The sequence below is a fragment of the Molossus molossus genome, unplaced genomic scaffold, assembly GCF_014108415.1.
Source record: "Molossus molossus isolate mMolMol1 unplaced genomic scaffold, mMolMol1.p scaffold_m16_p_23, whole genome shotgun sequence".
Classification (NCBI taxonomy): domain Eukaryota; kingdom Metazoa; phylum Chordata; class Mammalia; order Chiroptera; family Molossidae; genus Molossus; species Molossus molossus.
In genome coordinates this window covers 12,172,062-12,192,633 of record NW_023425359.1, presented here as the reverse complement: position 1 = coordinate 12,192,633, position 20,572 = coordinate 12,172,062, and the positions used below count along the sequence as shown (strand labels likewise).

At 49.4% G+C, this 20,572-nt stretch overlaps 1 protein-coding gene across 1 annotated transcript in view; it reads right to left on the bottom strand.

The window, feature by feature from the left end:
* The window catches only part of KIF26B (kinesin family member 26B), a 385,389-nt gene that overhangs the window by 195,581 nt on the left and 169,236 nt on the right, over positions 1-20,572 (bottom strand). Inside the window, exon 4 of the mRNA XM_036277591.1 lies at positions 3,359-3,525. Coding sequence (XP_036133484.1) covers positions 3,359-3,525 — 167 coding nt within the window. The remainder of the gene's footprint in view (positions 1-3,358; positions 3,526-20,572) is intronic.

Here is a 20,572-nt window from a genome sequence, read left to right as displayed (position 1 = left end):
GGGGGTCCTGGGCCCTGCAGACTCAGAGAGTTGCGTTTCCAGCGCTCGGTCAGGCAGGAAGACTTGGAAAGTGGACAGCACGGGTTTGAGGCACAGGAGCTGACTCTGCCACCACATGCGATGCGGAAGGACACCCCCGTTCCTGGGTATCAAACCCAAATCTCTAAAGCGTTTCCGATTTGGGCAGCAGCGGTGGGTCCAGACCCATCTGCATCCAAGGCTGCCGTGCACGGCTTGGCTCTGGCTGAGCACAAACGCCCTGGACACGCAGCTCAGCTTCCTGACTGACCACATGAGTCGGGCTGGTTTTGACTTGTCCTGCGGACCTGGGGGGACCCAAAGAGGCAAGCTGCACCCTGCTTCTGTCTGTTGACACTGTGGACCTTGAGCAAGATTCTTCATCTTCTGCTCAGGCTCCGGCAGCGGCGGGGAGGCTATCGGAAGGCTGCTCCTCTTGGGCGGTGAGAGCCGGCGGGCTGGGTGTGGGTGAGTACCGGTTACACACAGGGCGGGCGAAAGTAGGTTCACAGCAAACGCTCAGATGGAAAACGATGCAATGACTAATAAATAGCAATAAAAGAATAAACTCTGATTCACATACTCACAACTTCAAACCTACTTTTGCCCCACCCTGTATATGTTTGTATATGGAAATGAAGAATTATTCTTTTTCACATGGTACTGCCCCTCCCCCCCAATACACTGTAAGCCCTTTAAACACAAACCATGCACTTTTAATACCTTGCGCTGCAAAGGGCCGGGGCTCTCAGCACTCACCACAATGAACCAATGATTCCGGTGCCCTGGGATCCTTTCCAGCTCTTTGGAAGCTCCCACCACCAGCTCCTGAACTTCTAAATCAAGTTGCGGTCTTTGTTTATCGCTAACATCATCCGCAGGGCCTCCCCCAGCTGATGTCATCGGCCCAGCCATTTGGGGTTCACCTCAGTGTTTCCATTCGCCCCTTGGCTGCACAATCGAGTCTCAGAGGAGACCGGCTTTGCCAGTCGCCTGCTGTTCCGTCCGCCGTGCGTTTGCCTGACTGTGAGTCCTCCTCCGGTTGGCGTGACATCTGGCCCCAAGCACACATCTGTCCAGCACGCAGACGTTCCCAGACGATCTCATTTCCACGGATTCCTTGGCGCTAAAGACGCTGCTGGTCTTCCTGTGGCAGGAAATACTTATTCTCCCTGAACACTGTCCATCAGGAGTCTTAACCTCTTCTTCCTGCTTCAAATCTTTCTTCGGGGTTATTTTTGTCAGTCGACATGTAAAAACGTCTGTGGATGAACTCTGAGCTGAAGGCTTTTCACATTCAGTGTTTCAGGTTAGGAAGGTGCACTGGAGATCAAGGCCCATCTAAGCACTGAATGTTCTCTCCAGCAACAAGGCCAGGTAGTCATCCAATGCCAGCTTGATCTCCCCTCATGATGGGGACCTCACTCTCCTGGGGCATTGGCATTGGGAGCAAGTTCTCCTTCATTCTGATTAAGAGCTGTCTCTCCCATTGCTAGGTTTTATTCAGCCTTTGCCCACACAGTTGGATGATCTACACAACCAACCAAATCCCTTTTACCTGCTCCAGGAGGCTGCTGAGGGCTCCCTCCTCCAGACTAAACCTGCCACGAGGTGGTTCCCAAGCTCCTCAACGCTTCTGTCACCTCCTCTCTGGACAGGCTCTGATAACCTACCCAGATCCTGGGGTCTTCTGAGCGGGGCGCCCCCTCACTTCTGCTCCATCTCTTTATTCCTGCCCTGGATGGAACAGACATGACCTCCTGGACGACACAGGAGCGAGCATGACGCCCATGGCGGTGGCTGGCACACATGGGTTTCCTATTACTTCCCATCCGTTCCAGTTGGCCCCGTGGCTCCAGGACAATAAACCTGCCACCAAGGTACAGCAGAACCTCGAAGCCAGTCTCCAGCAAGCCCAGGCGCTGCCCGAACTGGGCCTGGACCCAGGGTTAGCTCTCCGCCCCGCTCTTGCCTGCTCCTCTCCTGACCTGAGCCCTTCCTCACATTTGTGCTTCCGACGTTTCCATTCGGAGGGGAACGAGAAAGCCTTACACGTTCCTCTTCCTGACGTACGAGCTCAGTCCATAGCGTTAACAGTTGTTCAGTACTTTATAATTTACATTCATCTTATCTTAGCCTCAGAGCAACCCTGAGGAGGAGGTGTGGCCCTCACTTTAGAGATGAGGGAACTGAGGCAGACCTGGAACTAGAACCCCGGGGCCTTCTGATTTCATATTCACTTCAACATCAGAAGCTTACAAATCTGAGGCAGAAAACGTTTTCTAAGGTTAAGTTCCAAGTATCAAATAAAGAATGAGTCACAGAGGGGAAAAAAAAAAAAAGCAGAGGAATGTGGTTTCTGTTTCTGGCTCGGCTGTAAATGAGCTCATACATTCATCTCTCTGGTCCTCAGTTTCCCCATTCATAAAATCCCGGGACCGAGTTCAGACGACCCTGCCATGTTCTCCTTCTCAGCTGTCCCCCGTCTGTGCCCTGTCTCCGCCATGCTGCTAAAATTAGGCAGAAAACATTGCTGAAATACCTTTCTTTTTTGTTCCTCATGTTTTTAAAGTTCCTAAGATTAGCTGGAGAGCATTTGATAAGTATCCAGCTAGCCTGTCAAGAAGGAAGAAAATTGCCGTCTATATAATGGTTAATGTTTAAGCAGCACATTCTGTGATGAGAAGATAAGTCTGGAAGCACCGGCCACAGAGCTGCACCCACAAAGGTCTCGCCTCATGGAGGACCATCTTTACAGCCACGTATTCTCAGAAAGCGCCTCTCAACAACCCAGGGGACACTTGCCATGTCTGGAGACACTGTGTTGTTGCAACTGGAGCAGGTGCTACAGGAATCCAGGGAGTAGGGGCCAGGGATGCGGCCAAACACCCAATGATGCACAGGGCAGTCCCCACAGCCGAGAATGGTCTGGCCCGAGGTGTCAATAATGCTGAGGTTGAGACACCCCGTCTTAAGAGTGAAGGCAAAGAAGGGCCCCAAACTCTTCCTAGTGTTTTGTGTGTTTTTGTTTTGTTTTTTTAATATTTTTTTACTGATTTTTAGAGAGAGAGGAAGGGGGAGAGACAGAGAAACATCAATGTGAGAGTGAAACATCGACCGGCTGCCTCCTGTGCACTCCTTGCAGGGGATCCGGTCCACAACCCAGGCATGTGCCCTGACCGGGAATCGAACTGACAACCTTTCGGCGCCTGGGATGACACCCAACCCACTGAGCCGCACCGGCCAGGGCTCCTCCTAGTGCTTTAGCCCAACTGGCCCACGGAGAGGCTCCCCAGACAGGCTGATCGGAAAGAACCGAGGGCCTCGAAGCCTCCCTTACCTTGCGAAGAAGGATGCGGCCACCGAGGTGCCCAGGGACGGCTCGGGGGCCGCGCAGGAGCCCTGTGAGGCCGGGGCGCTGGAGGCTGACGGCTTGTCGGCATTGTAGCGATTCAGCGCGGCTTCTGACAGGCCCTCCCGGCCAGTCTCTGTCACCAGCTGGGAGATCTGAGGAGGCAAATGGATACTGAGCTCATTACCTGTGGCTCAGTGCATGTCCTGACCACCACTGACAGCATCTCTCCGGAGGGGGGGCTGGGAGGGGGCACATTCCCGTTCCACAGCACAGACCACGCTTAGGGCTCCTCTAAGGCTATTTCTCAGCATTTTAGCTAGGATGTCTCCTCACTTGCATTAAAAATAATGGACTAAAATCACCCCCTGACATTGTAAGTTTCAATTATGTCCGTGTCTCCCCTCCATTTAGAGGGGAAAGCATGAACCATTATCCACACTGATTGTAGCCAAGACCAGACCAGTCACAACGCCAGCTAGTGTCCTACCAGGAATGGCCCAAATGCTCTCCAATGGACGAGTGGGGCAGACGTATCATTTTATTAAGGGAGACGCAAACCTGCTCACGATGAACATAAGGAATTGAACAGACCATTATTTGTTGTTTGCTGTAGGCAGTCAGCACACAGATGACTTAGAAAAGCTCATAAAACTAGACATAGCCACCATGAATTACCAATGGGGTTTATGGGGAGGGTTTAGACAATTTCAATAGACTTAATTTTCCTACTGGCTCATTAAGATAAATGGTTTCCATTTTATTTGCAATAATTGCCTTTCTAACGGAAGTTCTAGTTGATGGGGCTGGGTCCGTTTTGCCTAAATCCACATAATATGCTATGAAGAGCCGTACTTCTGGGCAAAATGAGAAGCTGCTGTAGAAATATACTTTGGGAAAGTGCTAATCCCATGACAAATGTAATAATTATGCAGGCAAATCTAATGTGTTATTTCGAAAACCTGTTACTTTGAAACATGGGTCTACTTGCAAAAAGCAAAATTGTTGTTTTTTTTTAAAAGACAAAAGGAAACTAGTTTAGGGGGGAAAAAGCCTCTAGCCAGCTGGACGTTCTTAAACGCAGAGTGGACACTGCTTCTAATTGCCTAGAAAATGCAAATGTAATAAGGCAAAGTCGGGAACATTTTCCGCTTTGCGACGGAGCCGGCCAGCAGGCCAGCGAAAGAGTCCCATTTGTCAACCTTTTGGACATAGAAACATTTGTACCTTTCATGACTAGCAGAATCGCCATCACTCTGAGCCCCCGCTGACTTGAAACTTTGCTCTGCTTCAAGTCGTGCTCTTATTTGGAGAGTCTTGGCTTTACTCAGCTGAAATTCTGCCAACACATACTTTCTTACTCTCATTCATCCAACGCACCGTAAGGAAACCCGACCCACATAAGAGAAATCAGAGTGGAGGCGGCAAAGGCGGCGGATGCCTGGAGCGTCCCTGACATTCAGCAAGGGCGCTGCCGGGGGGACCGGTCACCCCCCCCCCAGAGCTGCATCTCCCTGCTCTTGCTGTGGGCTCTCCTCCACTAGCGGCCACTCTCCTGGAGGGAAGGCAGGCCAGGGGGGCCGCTGAACAACCAGGGGACTGAGGCTATGGCCATCACGCTGTTGTCACCGCCACACAGCACTTTACAAAGCCCCCACAGAACAGGATGCCATCCTGGACCGTGGCCAAACACGAAAGCCCCGAATTCATAGCGCCATTTGTTTCCATCAAGTAGCTTCAATCTAAGACACAAATACTAATTTTAACACATAAAAACATCTAAAAATGAAAGTCATTAAACAAGTAAATGTGTGTGTGCAGTTAATGACAATTATGCACAGTATATGGGTTCACCAACGCGGTTATCATCTGATCTGTCTGCGTGTGTGGTTTCCTCTTCGTTACCGTCTGTCTAACCTGAAGTTTGCGGGGGGGCGGGGGGAGCACGTATGCACCGCCCTTCCAAGGGCTCTGCAAACCCCTACAGAAGCCACTCAGGACGACCGTGACGAATGGCGACACAAAGGCACAGGTTTCTAGGTGGTTCCAGGGTCCCAAATCTGGCCAGGGTGGCTGTGATCATACTGTGGGCTCAGGGCTTTCACAAATGTCCCTTAGCAAGTGATTTCAAGACACGGGCTCCTTAAAAGAGGGTGACTGTGCCAAGAGAGGCTGGATCTCTCACTCGTACAGACTTGGGAATCAGCAGGCATGCGGCACTGGCTTCCCACGCAGAAGTATTCAGTCATCAGTTGTTTCTAGACATTCGAACCACAGAGTGTTTAGAGCTGGAAGGGCTCATCAAGACCATGCTCTTCAAAAATCTCATGCTTGATAAGAAACCCGAGGAGCAGAGACGGGATCTGCCCAAGCTCATGGGCGGCTGAGAACAAGACCCTCACCCTTAGGCCTCTGCAGGCCTCTCTTTCTGTCCCCGCCCCCCAATTCCCACCCTTCCTTCTTTCTAGTTAAAGAACACTTGCAAACATGTAAAAAAGAAATGAATAAAATAATACAAAGGTACCCAGTGCTATAATAAGCCAATTTAAACATTTTATTTATCTTAGATTATCATTATTTTTTAAGACATTTTAAATGGGCATTTAGAGAGAAAGGAAGGGAGAGGGAGAGAGAGAAACATCATCGTGATAGCAAAACATCAACTGGCTGCCTCCTACACACCCCCTACTGGGCATCGAGCTTGCAACCCGGACATGTGCCCTGACCAGGAATCAAACTAGCAACCCCTCTTGGTGCACGGGACGACGTCCAACCAACTGAGCCCCACTGGCCATGGCTAGACTTTTTTTAAAATTTTTATATAAAATTCAAATCTCTCTGGTCCCTAGTCACATTGCCCTTCCTCACAGGCCCCCGCTTCCAGACACAGTCAGTGTCATGACTGCTCTGGGGCCAGTCCACGTCCTTCCACCCTAAGAGCCTGGCTGAGGTTTCCTTTGAGCATTCTCTGGGTTGTGATCTGGTCGTTTTACAACAGACGAGGGCAACCCCCAAATGCCTATTTTATTCAGCTTTCACCACCTGAAAGTTCACATTCTCATTTGTATCTACACCCAGTATCCTCTTCAGGAATACGAGCTTTCAGAAAATATGTACAAATAACTATAGCAACGGCCAATTTACCTCCCCTCACCCTCTGTACTCCAAGGTTCTGGCCTTCCTTAAGTTCCTCAGACATATCTCCTCCTCCTGCCCCAGGGCCTTTGCACCTGTCTTCACTCTCTAACTGGAAGACTTCTAGTTTTCCTTCATATCCAAGCTCAAGTATCACTTCCTCAGAGGGGCCTTCTTCCAGGTTCTGTCAGATGTTTCTACAGAATTGCAGGGTTTTCCTTCAATCTCTTTACCTTGGTTCATATTATGCTTTTAATAGTAAGTCACTGCCCTGGCCGGTTTTGCTCAGCAGTCAGAGAGTCGGCCTGTGGTCCCGAGAGACCTGGGTTCAGTTCCCGCTAAGGGCACGTACCTCAGTTGCAGTTTGTCCCCGGCCCTGGTTGGGTTGTGCAAGTGGCAACTACTCGATGTGTCCCTTTCACATCGATGTTTCTCTCTCTCTCTCTCCCCCTCCCACTCTATCTGAACAAAATATTTTTAAAAAGTCCTCAAGTCCTCGGGTGAAGATAAAAAAAAAAAATAGTAAGTCACTGTCTCTCACTAAAGTCCCAAACAGTAGGTCAAGGGCAACCACTGTATTCCAGAGATTAAAATAATGCCTAGCACACAGAGATATTCAAAACATATTTGTGGTATAAATATGAGCCATTCTTATTTTATACTACCCATATTTATATCATTAAATCTTCTTAAGTCCTTTAAATAAGAAGACTTCATTCTTTTAAAAACTACACTATTTCAGTTTTGTTTGACTATTGGACACAACAGGAACCCCTTCCCAGCACCCCCACAAGGAGCATCTTGCCTCCACTATGTGCTAATTTAGGGATCAAGAGTCGCCTCTTTTTCAGTCCATGAATTCATCTGCTCATTCGTTCAGATGAACAGCCATGTATTTTACTCAGTATGTACAAGGCATTGAAGTGGACATTCATGTAAATATTTTTTGCAGTCTCCTGCATCTACATTTATGTATTTTCCTTGTGAGTTGGGTACAAGTCACAGGCAGTCAGTATCTTGTGCAAAGATAAATCCACAGCTAACTGGCCTAAAGCAATGTATCTACTACCTCTGCTTAGCCACCTCTTTATTCATTCTGAAAAGCAGAGGAACCAGGCTTGCTCTCAATAGAAACAGCTATAGCTGATTTAATTGAACAATTAAAATCCTATCAATTGTAGATCATCCCCACGGAGAAGGAGCCCACCTGTCAGACAGGCAATTGTTTTTCATACGTGCACTGGGATGTACACACTTCCGAATGCTGGGTTTTGATGGAGTCTTCGACCCAAGGCACTGTCATGGTTGTTACCAAGAATTTACTCTTCCTCAACCCTGCGAATTGCCCACAGGACAATACCATAGTTCGTCACTGAATTGTTCCACTATAAAAAACAAAAGAATTGTCTACTGGATAAAATTTGGCTATGGAAGAACTGCTCCCATACAAATTCTTTTATTTTAAATTGATTTTAGAGAGAGAGGAAGGGAAGAAAGAGACAGAAATATCGATGAGAGAGAACATCGATTGGCTGCCTCTTGTGACCGGGATTGAACCCGCAACCTCTTGGTGCATGGGTCAACGCTCAGCCACTGAGCCACCGTGGCCAGGCCCATCCAAATTCTATCGGTGGCTCTTTGAAACTGTGATAGCTTGTCACTAAATTGGTTTCATCAAGTGAGGAAGACTAAAGATCCCTATCTACAAAAATTACATGGCCGTTAAGAGTAGAAGATGCCCTTATAGCTGTCTGCCCCTTTGATGTTGAGTTACCTCTTCCTCCTACAAGCCTTACTGAAACCATCAATTCCAAGTCGGGAGGAGAACACAGAGGACCAGAGGAATTAGGTGATTTGTCCAAGGCTATTCAGCCATTAAGTAGGCAAGTTCAGATGGGAAGGCCGGCCTTTGAGTCCTTCCTTTATCCTTATTTTGCTCAGTATACGATCTCAACTCAGTTACTGAAGTTTACTGAATAACCTGAGCTCCAGACAGACTCGGGGATTACAGAAAGTAAACTTTGTTTAGTCACTGACGTCAAGAGATCTGACAGGAAGCTGGACGGGGAAGCGTGCAGTCGGCCAATGACACGTGTTCTCTCCCCCCACCCAACAAAGGTGAGTGTGCGCGTAGAAACGCTACCTGGGATTTGGTAATTAATGGGGAGCTTCCAGAATTTGCTTTTAGCCAAGTCTCTAGGGCCTGGCTGTAGGTCAGACTGGCCCCGGGGAACTGGCAGGAAGGACGGTGCCCGAGCTCAGCAGGGTGGGCAGCGAGGCCAGCCCCGGGTGCGGGGGCCAGAGGAGAAGGCACTGAACCGGGGTCAGCTCCCACGTGCTTCCAAAGGGAAGTGACCTGGGCCCACGGGGGCAGCACCCGCCTCACACGCGTGAGGGCGACACCGCCACACGCCTGGGGCTTACGCGCATCCCCTCACTCCTCAGCCTCCGGCAGGGCTGGTTCTCGGGTGTGACGTGGGGCAGCCACGACAGTCCCTAGGGATCTGAGCAGTGTGCCTTCCGTGGTCATTCTCACCCCAGGTTCCATCGCTGTCCCCCACCCTTGGTGGCACACCCCCTACTCAGGCTACAGATTTCATTTCAGGGCCGCAGCCTCTCTGACCAGTGGGTGGCCCGACCACACACACTTCGAAGGCAAAGTCTCGGACGGCCCCCTCCTCGCTGCTGCTGCAGGCTCGTTCCGCAGGGAAGAGATGAGACCCGAGAACGCCTGCCCCTTGTCCGCCCACTCGGGAGCCCCACCTCTGGTTCCAGGCCAACTGGGGACACGAGAGACAGGCTGAAAGGTGGGCTGTCTGGGTCCCCACAGAGCCCTCACTGCAGTCCTGACGTTTGTCACCTGTGGGAACTGGCTGTCACCCAGGAAAGTGAGTGGAGGAGACAGGGTGGACCCCGATTTGTTGAACTCTAAGGCCATCTTCATTCTGCAGTCCACCCCTCAGTTCAATTCCTCTCCTTCACTCGCCCTTCAGGACCAGCCCGTCTCAGGGCTGCTCGCAGGCCCCTCCCCGAGATCCACTGGAGCAGACAATGCCCGAGACAGACAGCAGACAATGCCCGAGACAGACAGCAGACAATGCCCGAGACAGACAGCAGACAATGCCCGAGACAGCAGACAATGCCCGAGACAGACAGCAGACAATGCCCGAGACAGACAGCAGACAATGCCCGAGACAGCAGACAATGCCCGAGACAGCAGACAATGCCCGAGACAGACAGCAGACAATGCCCGAGACAGCAGACAATGCCCGAGACAGCAGACAATGCCCGAGACAGACAGCAGACAATGCCCAAGACAGACAGCAGACAATGCCCAAGACAGACAGCAGACAATGCCCGAGACAGACAGCAGACAATGCCCGAGACAGACAGCAGACAATGCCCAAGACAGCAGACAATGCCCGAGACAGCAGACAATGCCCGAGACAGACAGCAGACAATGCCCGAGACAGAAGACAATGCCCAAGACAGACAAGAGACAATGCCCAAGACAACAGACAATAATGCCCAAGACAGACAGCAGACAATGCCCAAGACAGCAGACAATGCCCGAGACAGAAGACAATGCCCAAGACAGACAAGAGACAATGCCCGAGACAGCAGACAATGCCCAAGACAGCAGACAATGCCCGAGACAGCAGACAATGCCCAAGACAGACAGCAGACAATGCCCAAGACAGACAGTAGACAATGCCCGAGACAGCAGACAATGCCCAAGACAGACAGCAGACAATGCCCGAGACAGACAGCAGACAATGCCCGAGACAGAAGACAATGCCCAAGACAGACAAGAGACAATGCCCAAGACAGACAAGAGACAATGCGCAAGACAGCAGACAATGCCCCAGACAGAAGACAATGCCCAAGACAGAAGACAATGCCCAAGACAGCAGACAATGCCCCAGACAGAAGACAATGCCCAAGACAGCAGACAATGCCCAAGACAGCAGACAATGCGCAAAACAGCAGACAATGCCCCAGACAGCAGACAATGCCCGAGACAGCAGACAATGCGCAAGACAGCAGACAATGCCCCAGACAGAAGACAATGCCCCAGACAGAAGACAATGCCCAAGACAGAAGACAATGCCCAAGACAGCAGACAATGCCCAAGATAGCAGACAATGCCCCAGACAGAAGACAATGCCCCAGACAGAAGACAATGCCCAAGACAGAAGACAATGCCCCAGACAGCAGACAATGCCCAAGACAGAAGACAATGCCCGAGACAGCAGACAATACCCAAACAGCGGACAATGCCCCAGACAGAAGACAATGCCCAAGACAGAAGACAATGCCCAAGACAGAAGACAATGCCCAAGACAGCAGACAATGCCCAAGATAGCAGACAATGCCCCAGACAGAAGACAATGCCCCAGACAGAAGACAATGCCCAAGACAGCAGACAATGCCCGAGCTTCCAGGAAGCTTTCCGTGCGGAGTCCAGACCACGGGTGTCTTTTCGAGGACGATGGCTCGCCTCCCCTGTTCACACTGTTCTGAACTGATGTTCTCTCTCACGATGCCGGGAAAGATACGTGATCATCCCTGAGAAAACTCAAACACCTCCGTCTAACACATTGGAAAACCCGAAGTTCTGGAGGAAATGGCTTGCTATCTTGATTATGTGTGTGTCCCTGTCCCCGTCTAGAAGCGGCAGCGGAAAACTTACTGGGTGGGCCCAATCACAGACCTGGGGGGACTAAATTTTCAGCACAAGGTTTGGTTTGGTTCTGATTAAAACCTGCGTTTAGCTCTCCATCTGGTTTCCACAGGACCATTCCCCTGCAGCAACAGTACCTGCTAATTTCAAAACAGCACGTCACAGGAAGAGGGTGCACATGTGTGTTTGCATACGTGCATGCGTGTACATGTGCGGTCCTCAGCATGCATGAGAGCTGCCGTTATCATGCGTGGGCACAGGAAGCTCCTTTTCACAGACCTCACAGACACAGCTGCTCTCTTTTAACCTTAGGCGAGATGCGTGTCTTTCGACCACGGATTTTGCTCCGATCCTTCAGTATGAGGAGCTGTAGATTTGTCCCCAAAGAAACAGAAAATCTTCCATTTGGTGATGATCTTGACCACAGAATCAAGACAAAAGACGTTTGGCTCTTACGAGCCAAGGTTGCTGCCACATCTCAAATGGCAGTCTGCAAGCCACTGACCTTGAACTTCCCTGCTGACAGAACCTGCTCTGAGAGCTTCCAGACTGTCTCAGCATGGGGGGGTCCATCTTAATGGCATTACTGACCCAGAGAGCCACCTCCTCTGCCTCTGCCAAGGCAGCAGGGAACCTGACAGCCCCCTTTCCTGTGGACAGACATCCCGGGACAGCAGATGCATCCTGTTCAGTCTTTCATCGCATTTAATGACACCATGACCCCTGAATCCCAGAAAATAGCCTTTAACAGCGTTTTCTCTGAGACAATTACTATCCTCACTGTTTGGGGACATCTCTTTTATTGTTACTTATTACACGCACTGGTACTTAATGGTTTCATGGTTTTGCAAACAGTGGGTGCTTGATAAATATTTCCGAGCACAGACCAACTGACAATTACCCGAAAAAGATAAGCCTTGGTACTGTCACAGGGGTCTATGCAGTCCATTGTCCTGCGCCTAGGTAATGAAGACATGCGGGTACACTGTCATAAAGCCTATGTAAAATAGAAATGAGGAAAGCGTAACTGCAAGCAAACAAAAAGGCTAAAAAGTATTCCCAACCCAAAGATGGCCAAGTACAGCGGACCCTGCCAGTTGTCCACTTCAGTCCCTTGGATAACGAAGGGGGCAGAAACGCATCACCTCCAGCGACAACGTGCCTCAATCCAGACCCACATCAGACAGACGCCCCAGCCTTCGGTACGAGTCTTGGCATTTACTGTAGGGACACCTGTTGGTCCCCGCTTGGAGCCACTTGCCTGCTGGCTGTGATGTCACAGGACAGGCTCCCCAGGAGGGCCTTTCGGTACCATTCCTTCTGGGCCAAGACGCTTCCTTTTAGGAGTTACGTTTATTTTCTCTTTGCAGGCAGAGAAATGAAAGAAATGCCCCACTCAGAGGAAGCACCGGGGAGTCCCGAAGCCGGAACAATCCCCTTTTCTGCAGAGTGTGGCCACGTCAGCGTGGCGGGGACCCGGCTTCCTCGGCCCCCACGAAGTTGTTCCGCTGCGCTCGTCTTGTCATGCCTTCCGCCCCCACGGATCAGGCGACCTGGAACCCATTTCGACTTTACTCTCCTCCACTTGTGTCTTTACCCCGAAACCAGAGCCAACGTGACTCACCTCACTTGCGTCTTCTCTACCCCGAAACAGAGTTATCCAGACTGAGGGCATTTCAAAAGCGCCCGCGCGCCCCACCCCGCACCCCGCGTCCCGCATCCCACCCCGCGCCTTTCCTGAGCAGGACTGCAGAGGGGCGGGGGACACAGCGGCGGGACACATTTTAAGTTTTTGTTCAGAATTCTCAGCAGGCACTGTCATTGTCACAAGTTAACTATTGCTTGGTTATTTTGGCTGGAATAAAATCTACTGAAAACTGGGGCAATACAATGATTTTCTACGAGATTTTCTTTCCAAAACAAAGGGACACATATTGTGTGATTCCACTTATACAAGGCACCTGAGGGAATCAGAAATCACAGTGACAGACAGCAGACTGATGGGTGCCGGGGGTGGGGGAGGGGAATGAGGAGTTAGTGTTGAGAGGGGCCTGAGTTTCAGTTTGGGAAGATGAGGAAGTTCTGGAGATGGATGTGGGAGGGTGATGCTTGCACGACACGTGAATGCCCGTAATGCCACTGACCTACGTACTAAACACGGTTAAGTGGTAGATTTTATGCGCGTTCTACCACAGTTCAAAAGAGAACGCTAGGACTACAGACCTCCAGGAGGCTGCTGGCAAAGGGCCACCACAGCCCGGTCACCGCGGGGACAGAAAGCAGAGCTCAGACCCCGTTCCTCTTACTTTAAAATGCAGCCCCGACCCCTGGTGACAGCCCCAAGGTCACACTGGGTTACTTGGTTGCACTTGAAAGTAGCACAGCGCCCGCACATAGTAGGTGCTCTGAATCTTTCCTGAACATTCTAGAATCGCTTGACTAAGCAGCAGCTCCAGGCTCAGGGCTGGCTCTGAGGTCAGGCCTTCCTCCTGTCACAGTGGTGGTGAGGTGTGGCCTCGTGGGTCCTCTCCTGAGGGACAGAAGACTCTCTGCCCAGGAACATCAGATGGCAAATCTGAGGTTATGTATGTTTTACCATAATATTAAAAAGGAACATAACAAAAACCCCACATACAGAGAGTCACTCCCCGTGGGCTCCCCAGCGGTGCAGGTGCGCTGGTACGTGATGGGGGTCACAGGGCTCCCCACGTGGGGTGAGAGAGCGAGCGGAGTGGAGCCAGGGGGCTGTCCTCAGGGTTCCTGATGCTGTGCCCTGCAGGGTGGTCTCCGTGACAGGACCCCACCCCTACACTATGTACCCTGGCCCACAGGAGAGGTCCACCTGGGCCTCCGACCAGAGAGGGGCAGGAAGGGGAGGAAACAGGGAGAACCGCAAAGCCCAGAGGGAGCTGAGGCCGAGGAAAGCCCCCTCCTGAGCTCCACTCTCTGGTCGAACATCAGCCCAGTTCTTTACATTCGCCTGAGTGAAACGCCATCTGTCCTTCCCTTCCCTCATGCCCACCAAGGCCACCCAAACAGTCCGTCAACGTGTTTCCACAAAGTGGTTGCGTTCAGAACTGGGTTGGCCCAGTCCTCAAAGGTCCCAGGAGCGCAAATCCCCTCTGAGACTCTGCCACTGGCCTTGAGGGGTCAGAGAGATCCCCGTGCTGTCTGGCCTCCTGGCCAGCACCAAGGGGCCAAGATGGGATTCTTATGTCCCAGGGCTAGATGTTTGATTACCCTTATTATCTTAGCTTGCTTTAGCTATAAATTTTATTAGCGGCCATAAAATTACCCATCCACAGCATTTGACTCAGTGACCTCTGGCAAGAGAATTCCACACACTGGCGCTGCAGAGGACCCGAGCGATCTGCCTTTTCTTCACCCGGGATTTACAGCCGCACCTTCATCCAGGGTTCTGCCCTGTGTGATGAGACTCGGCAAACAAAAGAGGCGGCTCACGTTTCATGACAACCCTTATCAGGGCTCAGATCTGGCCCGCAGCACCTGATGGCTGTTTCCTTTCATGCTTGGTGCTGCTAGAAGGCAAAGGGGCTGGGCCACCCACACGCTTTGGAAAGGGCTGGGCTACAGGATGAAGCAATGGACCAGTGACATTTCTGCTGTGGTCTCTTCCCTTAGATCCCTTAGTTCCAAGAGGGCAGCTCAAGGTAGAGCTCCAAGATTCTTTGACAGAATATCTTTAAACAAATGCTAAGATCTTGCCATCCAGCTTATGGTATTTCTACCGTGCATTTCACTTCACATTGCAGATATGCTAAATACTTAATTTTAATACTTAATCCCCAATTCTGTTTTGTGGGGTGATTTTGGTGACATACTCAATGACATATAATGACATACAGAGTCCAGTTGACATGACTTTGAGAAACAGCTTCAGCCCTGGCCGGTTGCTCAGTGGTTAGAGCATCAGGCTGTGGCTCAGAGAAACAGCTTCAGGTGTCCTCACAGATCAGCATTGTACTTGTTGACATTTTTGAACACTTAGCATGAGCCAGGTCCTGCCTTAAGAGCTTTGTATATGTCCTGCCGTACTTAACCCTAGTAAAACCCTATGAAGTAGGCACAATTATTATCAAACAACAGCTTAAACCCTGTTCCGTGGAAAGCCGATCCTTGAGTTTATTTGCCCCACTAAGCTTTTCAACTCTGGCTCATTCATTCAGAAAAGATGGTTAACAGCAAAGAATTGATAAAGAGCATAGAACGGGATCATTTGAATAATCTCTCAATATGCACAAAATGTTCGTTCTGTCCAGTGTTTTGTGATTTTTATGATCAAATGAAACTAAAATCAAATGGTCTGAATCCTGCTGTGATTGATTTCATGTTCAACTTGCAACTGAGCAAACTCAGACTGAGTAGAGTAGTCAAGAGGAAATTGCAACCCTCATCAACCCAACCTTGGTTAGGGTCAATGCACCACAGGCTACTCCCAAGACCTGGGAGGACTAACCCTTTATTCCTATATTGAATTACCGGGGGCTGCTCTTCTGCCGGGGGAAGGTTACAATTGCTTCCTACCCCCAAACACCCCACCAAGAGCCAGTACCCAAGGAAGCCTACCCCGAGTGCTCTTCCCCACACTGATGGCCAGGGCCACCCTTAACATATCCCAGCCCTGTCCTTATGATATAAGAGCATGTGTTTGTCTTGTAACTGATGTCACTGTTCCCCTGCCTGACCATGGCAAGCCTTGTGACAACAGGGACTGGGTCTCACTCACCTCAGTAGCGCCAGCACAGAGTCTGAATATGAATTATCATCCAATAAATGCATCAATTCATTATATTAATTAACACATACATGCAAATAAAAATGGACTTAATTTAGTTGAACTGGGATTGCTGGAGTTGGTTTGTTTTTAAGGAATAGGTTATTTTCACCTGACTTTTAAAATTATGACTAGGGTGCATAAAGCTTTATTCACTGAAAATAGTGTATTTCAGCATGTATGTAATGCAGTATAGTGGTGGGGCACCTGGGTGGAGAGGGGGGGAGAAAGGCAAACATGGAACAATGGGAAACAGGCACAGGAGAAAAAGAGAAAAAAGAAGAAAGGGGAAGAAAAATAAAAAAGAAATTTACATAAAAAGATTTTTTTTTAAAAGGGAAGAGAAGACCAGTGATGGCCTCTCTCGGCCAGCTTGATTGTGAATGTGTGACAGGCACAGCTGGGGGCTGGGATTCTTCGGAATATTGGGCAAGGGATCCTAGGACTATGTTCCCAGGAGAGAGAAACCAACCAGAGACTGAGGTCCCACTGCCTGCTCTGATGTCCCCAGTACCAGACAAGAGTTTCAGCTAAACTCAGAACCCCAAGGCCTAGAAGATAAAATGTACAAACAAAAATTTAAAGATCCATGGCACAAAACTGAACCACTCTCTCCCCTTTCCATTAAAAAAACAAAACAAAAACAGTTCTAACCTTTGAAGGAAGGGCTTGGGATTTTCGAAGACCTGAATACCTACTTTATGTCACTATTGCAGAATGGCACTGTTTGTTAGTGATGCTTCCAAGGAGAAACATAATAAGATTAAGAGACTGCACATTGGATTACCTGGAGCTGATGTAGCATTTAATCCTCATACAGATCACGGCCCTCTCCTCCCATGCTCGACCTGCTGTGTTTTGTCTGTAGAGGACATCATCATGTATCTTTAAGAAGCAGGTCCTTCACAGAGTATGTGTCTCTGTTCTTCACCTAAGTCTTGGCTAATGCTTGCAAAACTTTCCAGAAAACTAGCAGTGCATTATGGCCTGGAATTTAAAATATGCATTCCTTGTAGGCAACTTACTTCCTCATATTTTTCTTCAGTTCTTACGAATAAAAGTCAAGAGGGACCTGTAGACAATACTTGGTTCTAAGTGACCCAACTAAGTCTGCAGAATGTCCAGTTTGCTAGATGCAAAAGCAACCTTGCATTCTGGGAAAAACTAGGAAAACAAAGACATGCACTCACACACACAAACACACACATGCACACACAGACACGCATGAATACCTACATTTACATGCACACACATATGCATGAACACACACATAAGCATATACATGTGCATGTGGTGCACACATGTGGACATGTGCGTGCATGTGTGTGCACATACACCCAAGTATGCCCAGGTATGTGCACACACATGCATGTGTGTGTGGGTATGCACCACATGCACGTATGTACATGTGTGTACACACACTATGCATGCATTCACCGCTCATGAGGGCAGGGATGGTAGCCCATATAAGGCAGAAGGGTCAGGTCTGCAGCTGCTGGAGCCCCAACACAGGGATCCATGAGAACACAGGTCTCCGGGGCTCCAATCAGCCACGGAAGGGCTTTTCCCTGTTTGGAGCCCGTTAAGGAAGCTGGCAGCATTGAGGCGGGCTCTAGATGGCAGGATTTATCCTGCTCTGCCCTGGCCAGCACCAAGCCACAACGGGAGACAGTCAGACTGGAAACAGGCAGGACCAAATGGAACTGCCAATGTGACCCCAGTGCCTTGCAAAGGTGTCACACTTTACGCCCTCAGTAAATGTTGTACTAAATGTTAAGAACGAACTCTGGGCCTGGCTTGGTTGATGGCAACACAAGGGACTCTCTTAACCCTAATTTCCCCAGCTGGGGGAACACACCAGACTGTGTCTGGGATGCAATGAGATCCCCCTGTTAACGCAACTGAATGTGTTCTATGGTTCCTCAAGTTGTGATCACACATAAAGCAGGGGCATTTAGAAATATTCCTGGTCAGCTTTAAAGTATGCCCGATTTAGCATTTGTGTGGACTTTTCTACAAACACATCAAAGATGACAACAACAACACTCTCCGACACTGTCGCCGGCCACCAGTGGGGAAGGAGCTGGTTCTGTGTGAGAGTCGGCTGGTGGCCCCGGAGCGGGCCTTCGCGGCTCCAGAGTGAACGGACCCTGCCCCCCTCACCTCCTCCATCTGCCAACTGCAGAAATGCCGACTGCCACGCCGGTCAAAAGGCCACTTCCCAAAAACAACCACCACCTCCTCATGGAGCTGGAAACGGCCTTAGGTAGATTCTAGGCCAACTTCCAATGTGTAGAGACGTGGCCCAGGCTGGTGAGGCGAGTTGTCCGAAACCACACCGTTTGTGAAACAGCCACTTAGTTGCAGAACGTATTTATGCAATTAGAAAAGTAACAACAGGACCGTGGCAGAGTTCTAAAACTGCAAACCCTTGAGAGAGAGAGACAGACAGACAGACAGACACTGACTGTAGTTTAGAGAGAGGCTGTAGTTTAGCCATAAGCCAGGGGCTCAGTTCTAGCTAAATGGCCAGCAGCGGGGCCCTAGAAAAGTGAATTAACCTCTCTGTAACCTAGCTTCCCAAATCAAAGCTCTGCCATAAAGAATATGAAATAAAAACACTCACAAGCATCTTTCTCCTCAGATAACTACGGCTTCAGACTCCACACCAGCTATAAAGACTCGTTGGAAACCCGCACGGGAGGCAGCAAACCCTGGCTGACCTCAGATGCTCTCACGAAGGGGTTTGGAATTGTTCCCCTGTCTATTCCTCTGCGTTTAGGATCCCCGCTCTATAAACCTGGTAATTTAAACTTTCACATTGTCCCTACACGTCCAGAATTCAGAGAACAGCTCAGCAGGGCTGCGTACTGGGCAACTCTGGGTCATTATCCTAATCAGGGCTGACCCTAACCCTGTCACCCAACCCACGACAGACTTTGCATTTGATGGTTCTCTAAATCAGTCCATCCAGGAGATTCCGATTATTAATAAAACGCACTTATTTACATGTGTGTGTTTTCATTGCGTATTTCAGGAGTGAAACAGACGTTGAGAATGCTCTCGAAGTTTAACGTTTGGATACTCCTTAAAGCCTTCCTGAACCCTGAATTCTCACATTTAGGGATATTTTTAAATCTTGGGCCTCATGAGTTGTGAAGCTGAATTCTGAAATTAATTTTGCTGTTGTCAGATTTCCTCAAGTCTGCATAATTTTCTCAGCACCCCCTTGCTTTTAACATAATTAGCAAAGAGACAAAGATTTCCTGTGTGAGTTGACACCAGGGAGTTGTATAATCGTATGATGTCTCACTAAATAAATATTCTCCTTTTTTTTTTTTTTCTGTCGTGGCTGTAACATTCCATCCAGTGTCCTAATTTCTTGGTGATTCCGCTCAAATTTCTCCTCTGTTCATTTAAGATGTTGTTTTTCTCTTCTATTGTACATGCTATGGCTTTTCCCAAAGCTCGACTATACTTTCCACTTGTTAGAACTTTATAATACGGGTCAGACCCAGCAAAGTCAATACCGACGGACTTATTGTTAGCATTCTCACTGGGTTCCCCCAGCTAACAAACTAGAGCCGGCAAGATTGGCCCCGACACCTCAGGGACCCCAGCCAGTTCGCTTTATTCTCAGAGTTGGACCTGGGACTTCCTCTCTTCCATATCTGCCCTTTTGTTACAAACCTTGACTCCCTGGGGTCTGCCCTTGAAAATCGAACCGATCTTTTGGGATTCTTGTCTTTCATACACACTTGAAAAGCTATTCATCCAATGCTGAGTTAAAAGACTCTAAACTGTATTAACAAATCGGTCTCATTGCGATTCCCCCTAAATGGAATGATTCTCTTAGAAACCTCTTGAGAGCAAGCAACAACATCAACCTCTCAGCTAAGTCTGTCTGTCATCTTCCTCAACTCCCCCAAACCACGAGTCTGCACCTGAACACAGGGAATGTCAAAGTCTGCAGAGTGCCCACCTGGGGACATTCAAACAGAGCCGGGCCTGGATCCGGAGTGTGGCATCCACAGGCCGGCTAGGAGACGCTGGTGGCCTGCGTCTACAATTTTCCAGACCAACTGCAAAGATCGTAACTTGTAGTAGCCCTTGTCGGCATGTACAGCACCACTTGGGAAGGTCAGCTCCATGACTGGCAGCACCTTTGCCGCTCTGAGTGACCCCACGGAGTGAGTGTGGGAAACTCTGCTGACTGGCTTCCTATGTGACTTACCACCAGCACGTTCGTAAACTGTCAGCCAGAGCCAGACATACACTCATTTCATAGTTAGCATAGATTGGTTTTTCTCCAGAGCCTAAGATGAGGCCAAAGTAAGTGCATGCATACACGTACACATGCATGCACACGCACACGCACACGCACACGCACACACCAGGACTGTTCTCCCAACAAACAACAGTATGGTGATTATCAGAGAGAAAGTGGGATTTGGGAGGTAGAAGAAGGTTAAGGTGACCACACAATAATACAATATACAGATGATGTATTATAGAAGCATACACTTGAAACTTATATCATTTTATCAACCAACGTCACTCCAATAAATTCAATAAAAATTTAAAAAGA